The 12532-nt window shown below is 43.4% G+C and overlaps 1 protein-coding gene across 1 annotated transcript in view; it reads left to right on the forward strand.

Annotated features, from left to right (window-relative positions):
• The first annotated feature begins 1135 nt into the window (after positions 1-1135).
• The window catches only part of Prep (prolyl endopeptidase), a 110712-nt gene continuing 99315 nt past the window's right edge, over positions 1136-12532 (forward strand). Inside the window, exons 1-2 of the mRNA XM_047557994.1 lie at positions 1136-1342; positions 6478-6552. Coding sequence (XP_047413950.1) covers positions 1298-1342; positions 6478-6552 — 120 coding nt within the window. The 5' untranslated portion in view covers positions 1136-1297. The remainder of the gene's footprint in view (positions 1343-6477; positions 6553-12532) is intronic.

The raw sequence follows: 12532 nt of genomic DNA on the forward strand, positions 1-12532 counted from the left end.
AATGCCTGGCTGCAGAGCCCCTGCGTGTCTCCACTGTTCAGCATTAACAGTGTGAGTACTCCCTGAACTGAGAATTTCTGGGTGACCTGAAAGAGGAGTCTAGGAACAGATATAGCAAATGATCATTACCCATACCATGATTAGTAACACTAAAGGGTGAGGCATGGACTGAAATGATACCACAAAAGGAATAGAAGACACAAGTGTACAATAGTTACATGTCCACTACTGAGGACATGAAGGACTTTCTGGCCACACCCAAGCCCTTTCCCAGGACTTGTAAGAAGCCAGGGATAGGCAACACACTGCACACACAACAGCCCAGATGCTTGAAGCTGTATAGCCTCTTCTGGGTGATCTAGAGAGCAAGACCAAAACACATACCTTCACTCGCTCAAGGATGAAGAAATATAACTACGGAAATTTCACGGGTCTGAGGTGAAGCATCTTGTTTACTGTTTTTCCCTCACAAGGTTAACAGTACGTGTTCAACATGTATAAGCAGGAGCGAAAGGAAGGAACCAGCAGAATGAGTAAAAGATCCTAGATGGTATGCAGTCCTCCCACCTTGGTCCCTTCTCAATCAGTAAATTTCAAATAAGGGCTCATCCATCGCCCTGAGAACAACTCAAAGAACCTCCATAATCTGGATGCGGAACCGGTCGTTGTCCACCAGGGGTGCTGGGGTGGAGGGAGATGAGGTTCCTCCACGCTCACCATGAGCATTACTTCTTCCTTCCAAGTCCAGAATCGAATGGAAATTAGGCCACCGCCAGGGGAGCGGCAAAGAAATTCTCCCTCCCCAGCCCTACGCGGCCCGGAAACAGGGCGGCTGGAGAGGATGCGGCCATCGATCAATAGGCAAAGCTCGAGTTTCCTACCAGAGCGCTGCGGGCGGAGCGGGGCGCGGAGGCCGGGCGGGCTGCCGGCGCGAGCGCGGCGCGTAGCCGGCGTGCTCCTCCGTGCGCCTGGGCGGCGCGGCCGCGGCCGGCGCTCCTGCAGAGGGAGCTGTGCGCCAGACCTGGCGCCCGCACGGCGAGTTCTCTCCCTCTTGCCGCCGTTTGGGCCCGCCCGGCGGGGAGGGGCTCCCGGCCTCGCCGACAGCTGCTTCCTGCTAGGCTCACATCCTCGCACCGCGCCGCCAGAGTGGTCGTGAGCGCGCTGTCCCAGAGCCGTCCGTCCGCCGCCGCCGCCCGGCCGCAGCCCCGAGCCCGTGAGTCGCCCTGCGGCCAGCCCAGCCCACTCGCGTCCGCTCCCAGAGTCCGCACCCTCCGCGCATTCCTGCTCGTCCCCGGCCATGCTGTCCTTCCAGTACCCCGACGTGTACCGCGACGAGACTGCTGTGAGTACCCCTGCCGAGTCCACCGGGCTGCCGGCCACCGGTGCCCGCCCGCCTGGCCGGCCGCCTCCTGCGGCTCGTCTCCCTGCAGCCCCTCGCCCCTGCGTCCCTCCCCTCCCCCTCGGCCTTTGTTTGCAAGAAACGGGCCGGGGGCGCGGGGGCCCGGCTGGAGGTACTGGCGGTCTGCTGGCGGCAGTCTGTGGTCAGCACCGCTTCCTAAAATGAATGGGGTCAAGGGCAGACGCCCGGCTAGGCATGGGCGCTTTAAGGGACTAGGAAGGCAAGGTGTCACTGATTTTTGACTAGAGAAGCCTCTTAAATATGGTGGTAGGAGAAAGTACACGCCGGTGTGTGCATGTGTGTTCGTGTGAAATGATGTAAGATTTAAAAACAAAAGCAAACTTTTAAAACTTAGAATTTCGAAGTCCTTGGAGTTAAAGCTCATTCATTCTGTTCTAAATCTGCCCAGTCCAGAGCAGAGTGCTGGGCGTTGGTTGCAGGGGGCGCAGAGACCCAGAGTAATAGGGAAGGCAAAGGAGGGACCTGGTATTGTCGCAGGGCTGGTCCAAGTTTTGTTGAAGAAGAAAGGGAGTTGACAGAGGGAGTGGGGATGGCCTTTTTCAAAGTAGTTTTTCCTGGTGGGAGTTAGTCATTTACCTAAGTTGCAGAGGAATTCGAGGTAATTATTGAGACCCAGTGAGTGAAATTCTGAGCAGACACCTTTATTCTGATGTAAAAATTAGTTTGGCATTTTAAGAGCTGGATTGAATCCAGACGTTGTGGTCATGATTCTTGTACAGTAGCCAGATTTCTCAGATCACTTAAAATAGAATTAGAGTAAAAATATTTTTGTGTAATACACTTCTGATTTTTTTTCTGTTTACTTTGACCTGATTTATGCCAGAAATTTTGTACTCTAAATCACATCTCACACTGGTGTAAAGGGTGCCAAGGCATTAAAGGACATATTGTTGTAAGTGAAGACTTCCTAGTGTATCTTATGTTCATGCTTTCACCACTGGCCAGCTGGGAACCATGTCTCTCAGTCTGTCTGTTCAGCTGCTGGCTTAGTAAATTTACCTAACAGCCCAAAAAGTTCTTTCCCTGAGTCCCAAAGGTTTGTTTCCTTTGTATGTGGGAATAAATCATCCTGCTAGAATGGGAAAGAGGACGGATTAAATAACACCTAATTGCTAGTTCTGGTTTTGTTACTCACTACCTAGGTGACTTTTGACAGATCACCTACAGATCTCCTTTTATAGGCGTCTTTTCTCATATGGACCATTAGGACTGACCATAGGGCTTACTTACTTCTGCAGTAAGCCTGCTGTCATTCATTCATTTACACAACAGTCTAGCTCTTTGGTGTGCCAGTTAGTAGCTGGAAGAAAGGTATCTTTCATGATTCTGGTTCTTGAGAATCTTTGAGTTTTGAGGGCAGATTTAAATAGAAAGCATACCCATTCTGTGGTTTGATAAATACAGTTTTAGGTTTGTTTTATTTTGGGGGGGTTGCTTCTTGCTTAGTTTTTCCCTATTCTGTGTAGCAAAATCCTGTAGTTGGCTTTTCTACATTCAACAGTTTCAGAAAGGGTTAAATAGGGATTTTATAAAAACATTTAAAAGATTACAAACAACTTGAAAGGTTATACTCTTAATTTAAATACTCTCCACTTGCTTCTCACCAAAGTCTGGTGGCCCAGGGAACGCAGCTGGGGTCCAGCCTAGATCCTTTTCTGTTGCTTACACAGTGTGCTTACACTAGCCCTGGCAGCCTACATGGTCTGTCTTTTTCCTGCATCAGGGTTCTGGCCCTAGGATTGACTTATGCATTTGCTTAAATTATAGCCTTTTTTTGGAGCTTGGGTTAGTTTCTCACCAACATGTGCTAGAAATCATTGTAGCTCTCATTTGAGCATCTTTCAGCCACATGTTCAGCAGTTTCCTGCTGAAATGTGGAGCATGAAATGTTTTTGGTGGATTTTTCTGCCTTTTTGGGTAGAAATTCAGAAACCATGGCACTTCCTGTGCATTATATGACCATTCTTCATCAGTGATGCTGTCAGGATGTTAGGCCTGCTCACACCATAATGGAGTAGTGCTGGAAGGAGGAGAACACAGAAGAGAATGGGGCTGATTTCCATCAGGAAGAGGAAATGATAGGTGAATTGAGATTGGGAGTTAGCCAGTTGGATAGCGAGGAAGGACATTCCTGAAGTTCAGACTAAAATAAAGCTGCAATTATGGAGGCCTGGTTGGTTGTGGAATTGCATTTGTTTGTAGTATTTAGGAAGGCCATTGTGACCAGGCCATCCATGGATGGGTAAGCTTGAATGGCTGGGAAGAGGTGCAGGTTTGATGAGTTCTGCCAGCTGAGTGTGAGTGTCTATATTTTGTCCCGAAGGCAGTGGGCAAGCTATTGATCAGTATAGGTAAGACATAGAACAGGGTTACCTAGCTCAGTGCCTTACCAGGCCTCTGTTTTAAAACTTCTTGAGGAGGTGAGGAATGGTTTGCAAACTTAAAATCAGACAGAAGAACCATATATACTATATGACTTGCATTCAAGGAATGTGGCTATGAGACTGCCCCATTCATAGGGTATGGTCTTATAAAAGAAAAGAAAAAAAACCTAGGGAGGGTGTGGACCGCAGCTTCTGCAGCTGACTGTGGGATCGTCCTGAAAATCAATTTCTTGTCCTCGTTTTCAGTCACCAACCTCATTCAGCTTTAGATGACAGTGCCAGGTGTTTCCAACCAGATAGGGCTGTTTCTAGTGGTAGATGCCATTTAAGGAGGCAGCTTGGTATACTGTACACAGGGTTCTGAGTCAAGAGTCCAGCTGTGCACCTGCCTGTCACACCGGACCCTGCTCATTTGCTGAGGGATGCAGCAGGATATTAGATCCATAGACTTTGTAGTTAGCTATGGGTGGGTTGCTGTCCTACTGCTTGTTAACCCTCAGACCTTTGTCAATTGCTTTAGCTCTCTCCAGCTTCAGGTTCCTTATCTGGTAAATGACTTCACAGTGAGGATCAAATGAAGTAATGTGGATAAAATCTGTGGCACAAATTTAACTCGTAGTAATCTCCATATAACCAGTCTGTTGGCCTTCACCCTTGTTAACCTCTCTGAATTGCATTTCATAATCTGTGAAATAGGAAAATCCACAACCCTCTTCCATGGTTATGGATATTCAGTAAATATTTTTTACTTTGGGTCTAGCACTTGGCAATCAATAACTTCTCTTAATCATATAGTTAGCATGATTTCTAGTTAATCTTTTCTACTTTTTTTAATGAAAAGTTAAGTTCCTGGGTATGCCTCAGGATGTTTTTGAGCATCTGATGTCTACCTGAGCTTAGACTTAGTCCCAGGTCTGGCACAGGTCATGCATGGCCTTGACATGGCCCAATCTTCTGCCTGCCATTGTGCCTCAAAATGTTGGATCGGAGATCCTTTACAATATTTAAATTTTTTTGATTGCATATTGCCAGGGAAAGAGAATTGTTATTTTAAGCCTGTTTTATAACCAAGGTATATAAAATGTAAGACTTGCAGATGAGATGAAAAGCTTTCCAATGGTGACAATCAGCTAAACTCAAAAGGGATATATTTGAAAATTAGTAATTTTATGAAGACCCATCAGGAGAGATTTTTAGTCATGTTTTACATTCCTTGCTCTTGTCAGTCAGTTGTATAGTGAGAATAGTTCCAGCATGTTCTACTTCATCTGTCCATTTCCCCAGGAGTTCTCTCACCTGCATCAGTTGAGACAGATGCAGAAAGCCTGATGATATAGGCCGAGAGGTTGTTCTCACCTGGTGGTGGCCACACTGGAACCCTGGCCAGAACTAGAAACAGTATTCAAATGTACCTTTTCCAGGATACTTTGCTAGAAGGAATGACCCTTTCCTTTTGATAGTTTTGAACAAAGCAAGAAGGAGATATTAAAAACTCATCTGAGACAGAGCCAATAACCTTGCACAGGAAACCTTGACCAGAAAACTGGTGTTGGTTACAGGTTTGACTGGAAAGACTCATCAGTGTGGCTTCTGTTGATTGGATTAATCTTGATAGTTTAAGGGGGAGAGATTTCCTTTTGGATAATTTCATTAGGCATAATCACCTGGAGAGTGGTAACAAATTGGCCTTGTTGCTCCTTCCAGCTCCCTTAACTTGTCCCTGAGGCCAGGCCCTGGAATTTGTGCTGTCAGAAGCTCCCCAGGTGGGATGGCTCCCCTCAGCCAGGCTCTACTTATGCAAAGCACCCCTCCTCACCCCACTTTGGCAGTGGGGAAGGAGCCCAGTGGCACTCTACTGCTGAGCTACATCCCTAGGCCTTTATATTTTAAGGCAGGTTGTCTAAATGACCTCAAACTTGCAATCCTCCCACCTCAGCCTCCCGAGTCACTGGGTTTATAGGCCACGCTACCACACCCAGCTTACCCAAAGCAATTTCATTTCTTCATATATCAGGTAAGTTTAAATGGCGATGCTTTCATGTCTTGCTGTAAGCGAACAAAGGCATTTTGTAATAATAGTACATAACAAGAAGAAGGGCTTCAGTTTAAAGTTTAAAGTCTTCATTGAATGCATATAAACCACCTTTTTTAGCTGGTGACAGTCATTCTACCACATATTAGTGACTTGCTTTTTGGCACTTGAGACTTAAAAACAAAACTGACCATATGCTGTGTTGTAGGGAGACTTTCTGATCGCATCACAGGCGACGCTTAGCAGGAACAGGAAAACAAGCACGTGCGGTGGCTCCCTCTCAGAGTGCCCTCCTCGTGTGCCCACAGCATTGTGTCCTGTGCTTTGCCCCTGACTGCACATTTTCAAGTTTCTTTAGCCCAGCAGCAGGCCTTTGTTTTGAGTTGTTCAGACAGAGCAGTTTCCCATTCTGACCTTTCATCTTTCTTCCCTCTGCAGCTAAAATGTTCTTTTCACAAAGAGTGGCTTGACACCTTTGAGAACCTGCCAACTTTGGTTCGTGTGGTAATTTGGGCAGACATGTTGCCAGTGAGCCAATTAGTATTTTTGTCCCTTTCCTATTTCTCCATCACATGGAGAAAATACTAATTTTAATTGGGTCGAGGCCCTAATTATCTAACACCTCATATTGTCTTTCGCAGGTACAGGATTATCATGGGCATAAAATTTGTGACCCTTATGTTTGGCTTGAAGACCCGGACAGCGAGCAAACCAAGGTAATTTCAGCTCATAATTAAAGATAAGCAGCCGTAGTAGCCGGCACCCTACTGCAGTTGTCCGTCACTCTAGCTTCTCTCTCCTGTATTTTCTGCCACAAGATGGTGTGTGTACCTGGTAGTAACTACCACTTTTTGTCAAATGATTCATGGGGAAAATGACCAAAGCATTTATAGTCCCCAGGGGAAAATCAAGTAACTTATTAGTTTGTCATGACACTAATGAACCAAGTATTTGAAATGAAAGGATTAGGAAGGAAGGAAGGAAATGGATTTTCACTGGAGAAAGATGATCTGAAAAAAAATTGCCTGATGCATTTTTTTCCCAAAGGAAAGAAAATCTTATATATTGAACAAATGCTGTTTTGCAAGCTGAATGCCAAGCTTAGGTTACTGTTTGGTTTTAACACAACAAACAAGAACTAAATTAAACTATAAGAATATTCTTATGTTTTATAAAGGTAAGGTGGGGGAGGGGAGACTTTTTTGCTGTAAAAACAATGCATTCTGGTTTTTGGAGAAAAACATTATTCCAAGAAGTTTCATTTTATTAATAAAAGCTGTCCCTAAGTGCTATGTCCCCTGGATGTTTTTCCTTTCTTTGGAGTTTATTATTTATATATACTGTAAGTGGTTAATTAAGTTTGCTTGAGAGGGGGAATGGTGTTTCTCAAATTCACCTCAAGTTCTTTGACTCGTGTTTATGACCATACTAAATATTAATTCAGTGCATAGAACATGTGTACTATTTCTGATATGCTCACCTTTCCAGAAGTTTGAGCTTCTTTAGAGTCCCAGAAGACATTTCCCACTGAAAAAAAGAAAGAAAGAAAAGAAAAAAGAAAGTGGGCAGTTTTGCATACCAGCCTCCAAAGCCTGTTCCTTAGCTCTTCCTCATTGTGTGGGCCTTTGCCACCATAAACACCAGTGTTCCTGGAGAACTGAGGTCAGATTCCTGAGTTCAGATTCACAAGGCCATTTGAATTTTCCAGAAGGCATCCCCTCCTGATGAGTACCTGGCTAGTGGAATCAGGATCTCCTTGCTTTGACAAGGAAAGGCATGTGTGTGAGAGGGGTCCCTAGCAGGGACATGGTGATGTATGACAGAGGAGGTCACGCCTACTGGAGTAAAGCCCATGGCCATCTCTTCTCTTTTTTTATACCACCTGGCTTGCCTGATTTCCCTTCTCCCATCCTCACCTGTTCTTTGCAACAAGACTCTCTCCTCCATGATCTTCTATGGATGCCTTATGGCTTCTTATACTTTACTCCTGAAGTCAGCACACCACCATCTCTGTTTTCTAATGGTTGTTACTTTTCACCATACATTCTTTCCCTTTTCTAATTCCCTTCAAGAAAGAGAGGTCTCCTGGGTAAGAGTGGTTGACATTTGTGTTTTCATTTTTCTTTAAAGAAGTCTTGGGTTTTAGAGGTGAATGGGTAGAAATTCCAAGGTGAGGAACAGTTGAGTGTCTTTGGGAATAGGGAAGTCTCTGGCTCTGCATTTAAGGATAGAGGAATAGAGGCAAACAGGTGTGAGGTTGTCACCTCACCTCTCCCTATAGGTGACCTTGATCACCCAGCATTGGACTAAGCTAAGACCAAGGAATTGAGGCTGGGAGTGGAGAGTTACAGGCAGTGTAATTGTAATGGATAGAAAGCACCAGGGAAGAAAACGAACTTCCTAAGTATCCCTGGGAGAACTCTCCCCAAGGACATGATGATGTCTTTGCCTTAAGCCTTGGGTACACCCTGGAGTTTGCCAGCCTTTTTTAGTGATTGATCAATTCAGCCACAGCAGACTTTGTTCTGCATTGAGGATGCACACTTTGGTGTTCCTCAGTTGGTAGTGACTGGTCCCATGGATGACAAGCCACTTATTAATGCCAAGCTTCCAATTAGTGGATGAAGCTGCTTGTCAGTGAGCTTATTAATGTCAAACTTCCAATTAGTGAGCTTGCAGTCAGCCCTTGATAGAAGCTAATGACATTGAAGTGTATGTTATTATTTTTGTGGTATATATTTATGGGATGCTTACTTGTGCCAGGTACTTTCTCAAGAGTTTTATGCACCCTATCTCTTTTAATTCTCAAACTCTAGAGTAGTTCCTTTTATTTTTCCCATTTTACAGATGCCTAAATTGAGGTGCTAAGTGACTCATTTAGTAAGCGTATTTCCAGGAGTGGAACCCAGGTAGCCGAGGTGATTATCAAGTTTGTGTTAAAAACTTAAAAGTAGAAAGACTTGAGGTTGTAATAGCTTGGGATGCAGGCTGCAGGAATTTATTCATGTTCATGCTTGCCATGGGACCCTGTGAGCCTTCATGCCTGGACCCTGGGCCATCCCCTACACCCAGTAACCACCTGTGTGACAACGTGCCACAGGTGTCGGGGTGGGCAGCCCGTGCCATCCTACTGCCTCTTAGGTATACACCTCTCTCACTCCTCCTAAACAGGCTTGTCATTGATGTGGGCTAGTGTATCATCTGGGATTGAAAGGGTTAAATTTTGTTCTCAGATCAAAAGGATAGGGTGTGTTTTTCTTTTCTCTTTTTTTGGAGGGGTGAGGGTGCTAGGAAATGAACCCAGGGCCTGCCATGCTAAGCAGGGGCTATCTCTGAACTACACCCTCAGCCCCCAGGATGTGTTTTTTTTTTTTTTTTTTTAATAAACAGATAAAGGGTGGGGGCATTTTCTGTTAGTGGTCATAAGCATATCCACAGGGTGCTTTGACCATGCCTTGGGGGTGAAGAGAATGTTGGCATCACCTCTAAAACAAAGAAAAGACTGCTTGTTACATTTTTGGTAAAAATCTGTCAGAAGTGAGAAACATTTGTAGCTGTTTTATACTGAGATCTGAATGCTATCAATAGCTCTTTGATTCTATCTTGTATTTAATTTAGGTTACCTAATTTTGACAGTGGCATGTAAGGCTCTATCCTTTATAAAAGTCTTTAACTTGGGCCAAACTGGTAGCTTGGAAATTTTTAAATAACAGGGATGGGGATAGGAGGGGGTTGAATCTGTGTGAATCCTTTCAAGCTGTTAGTGCCTATATAACCCTGTTCTGTAGCAGATATTCCAGATTGCAAATCACATACCTCTCAATTGATTCCATGAAGGAGATTCAACCCTGACAGAAAAACTTAACAGAAATGTTTGGTAAAGAGGAAACAGTAGAACACTACTGCCCAACAGATAGATAATGCAGATGTATTTTAATTTATTGTAGCTACATATAAAAAGCAAGGAATGAAATTAGTTTTATTTTGTACAGTATAGCCAAATCATTTCTCTCTCTCTCATTTTTTTTTTTTTTTTGGCAGTGTTGGGGCTCGGCCCCAGGGCCTTGTGTGTACTAGGCAAGTGCTCTACCAACAAACTAGATTCCCAGCTCTCCAAATTATTTCTACATGTTATCAGTATAAAATATTATTAAGGTGTTTTTAGAGTCTTTTTTAAAAACGGATTTTTCTGAATCCAAGGTGTATTTTACACTTGCATTGTGTCATTTCAGACCAACCCTGTGCTCAGGAGCCACAGTTGGCTAGTGCCTACCGTATTGGACAATGAAGATAGATACTCTTTCTTGTAAATGTATGTGTAAAAATGTAAATAAAAATTAGATTAAAAAACAGCAGTTTTGTCACAGGAATTTAAGAACCATTTAATATTAATATAAATAGAAAATTATATAAAACTTTATACTACTTGATATTAAAAAACTTAAAATCCAAAACTAAAAGTGGGACTCATCTACTTAAACAAGATCACACTGCACTAAGGTAGAATGTTCTTTCTCATTATTTTTATATGTCCTGCAATGTTTTGGCCAATGTACTAAAACATGAATCAGAATATGGTAGAAGAGAAAACAGCATTATCTTAATTGTACATTATACATTCATGCATCTAGAAAACCTAAGGGAAATAACTGAAGATTTATGAAAATTAGTGACTTCAGTAAAATAATATACAAAGTAAACATAAAGTCAGTAGTACTCTTACATATCATCATTAATGAAAAAAAGAATCCATTTGATAATAACAGAAAGCAAATACCTTAATAACAAAAAGCAAATGCCTGAGAGTATGGACAAGAGCAAGCTTACTAGGACAGGAGGAATATCACTATCAGAAAAGAGAAGATCTGGAACCAGGGATGTAGTTCAGTGGTTGAGTGCTTGCCCTGCATGCACAAGGGTATAGGTTGTTCCCCTGCACTGAAGAAAACAAACAAGAAACAAAACAAAAACAAATTGTTGGGGAGATCTGGAGAAGGCAAGTTTGTGGCATCATTTGTAATAGTGAAAAACTGAAATGATCATTTTACAACATGAGTGACATTATTGCACATAATAGAATTCATTTTCTTAATGAGATAGTATGAATTTATTAACTCATTGAGCTATCAAGATTGCTTAGGAACATGAAAAGTTGGCTATGATAGAACACTGAGAGAAGAATGGAGGGCCACAGTTCTCTAAATGATTACGACTTTAAATATCTTTGGGAAAACTATTCTAGGAGACTCTAGAAAATACAAACCAAACATCCAAAGTAAGATGAAGGAGGCTGGAGTTGTAGCCCAGTGGTAGAGCAGTTGCCTAGCATGTGTGAAGCACTAAGTTCGATCCTCAGCACCACATAAAAATAAATAAAGGCATTTTGTGCATATGCAACTAAAAAAATTTTTTTAAAGTAAGATAAAGGCAAAACTCTGGGTTAAAACCTTTTAGATATTTAAGTGTGAGATATTCTTGAAACGTGTGAACCACAGTGAAATCTCAGTGGTGTGAAAGGGACAGCCGGTAATCATGGAAATTTTCAGCCTGAAATTATGGTTATTCAAAGCTGAGATAGGCAGGTCCCAAAGATCCAAGCTTTCCATTCCTTGGGCATTTCCAACTTATCCTCTGCAGTTTGTAGAAGTTTGCATCAGTGTTGATGTACCCCAAAGTTTTGGTAAGTTGAGTCTACAGTCCACTAATGATGAGGATCCATTCCCCCTCACTCCATCCCTGCACTGACATTCATCTGCATGTGGTAGACTTCCTAATCTTTACCTTCCTGAATTTCTCTCTGGTATGCGCACTTACTTCCCATGGCAAACAAACATGCAAAGTCCAATCCCCACACTTTTCCTTGACTCTGCCCAACTACTTTCTCCCTCTCAGTTGTTTCCCAGCCCCTTTGTGCCCAGTTCAGGTCCTATTTTATTATGGGCTATCTCCCTCTCTCTCTTTCTACCTGCCAACAAGCCTCTCTGTGGCAACACCTTTACCCTTGTTACAATTCTTATAACATCTCCCATCGGTATACAGAAAGGTCCCAGCTCATGAGGACTTGACCCTGGTGTGAAGGCAAGGCTCATTCAGTGGAAGTCCTACTTGGAACTGAATGTTGATCTTTCACTGAGCTAGCGATGTGCAGTATGATTGATCCTCCTTTGTAATGCTGGCAGCAGCAGTAAACCGGGACTCCCAGCCAGCCACCAGGAGTAAAAGTAAATCACTGAAATTCTGCCATGTGCTGTGTTGCTCAGTGGTGCTGTACAGTAGGTTAGGTGTATGCAACCTGGTTTTGACTGGCTGTATTTTAAGCTTATGATGGGTTTCTCAGGACATAATGCCACCCCAGGTCGAGAGCTTCTGCAAACCATTCTCTTTGAGATTAATGGTAGCCTAGTTACCAAGTCCCGTGGCTTTCAAAAATCAGTTGTCATGTCCAGGGGGAGCTGTGCAGACTTGTGTATACTGGCCAGGGGCCTCTCCTCCTCCTCGCCCTGCATTGCCTCTGTGACCTTTGGAGTTTGTTCCCATCGCTTTCATCATCTGGGAAGCTTCTTAGATCAGATTAAATTAATATTTATTCTTCCTGGCCTCTTCACCCACGTGCTGCCAGGCAGTTCACATTCATAAAACCTTTGCTTCCTTTTCTGATAGTGATTAAATTCTTCCCTTTCCTTTTCTGGTTGGACT

Source organism: Sciurus carolinensis, chromosome 7 (assembly GCF_902686445.1).
Source record: "Sciurus carolinensis chromosome 7, mSciCar1.2, whole genome shotgun sequence".
Taxonomy (NCBI): Eukaryota; Metazoa; Chordata; class Mammalia; order Rodentia; family Sciuridae; genus Sciurus; species Sciurus carolinensis.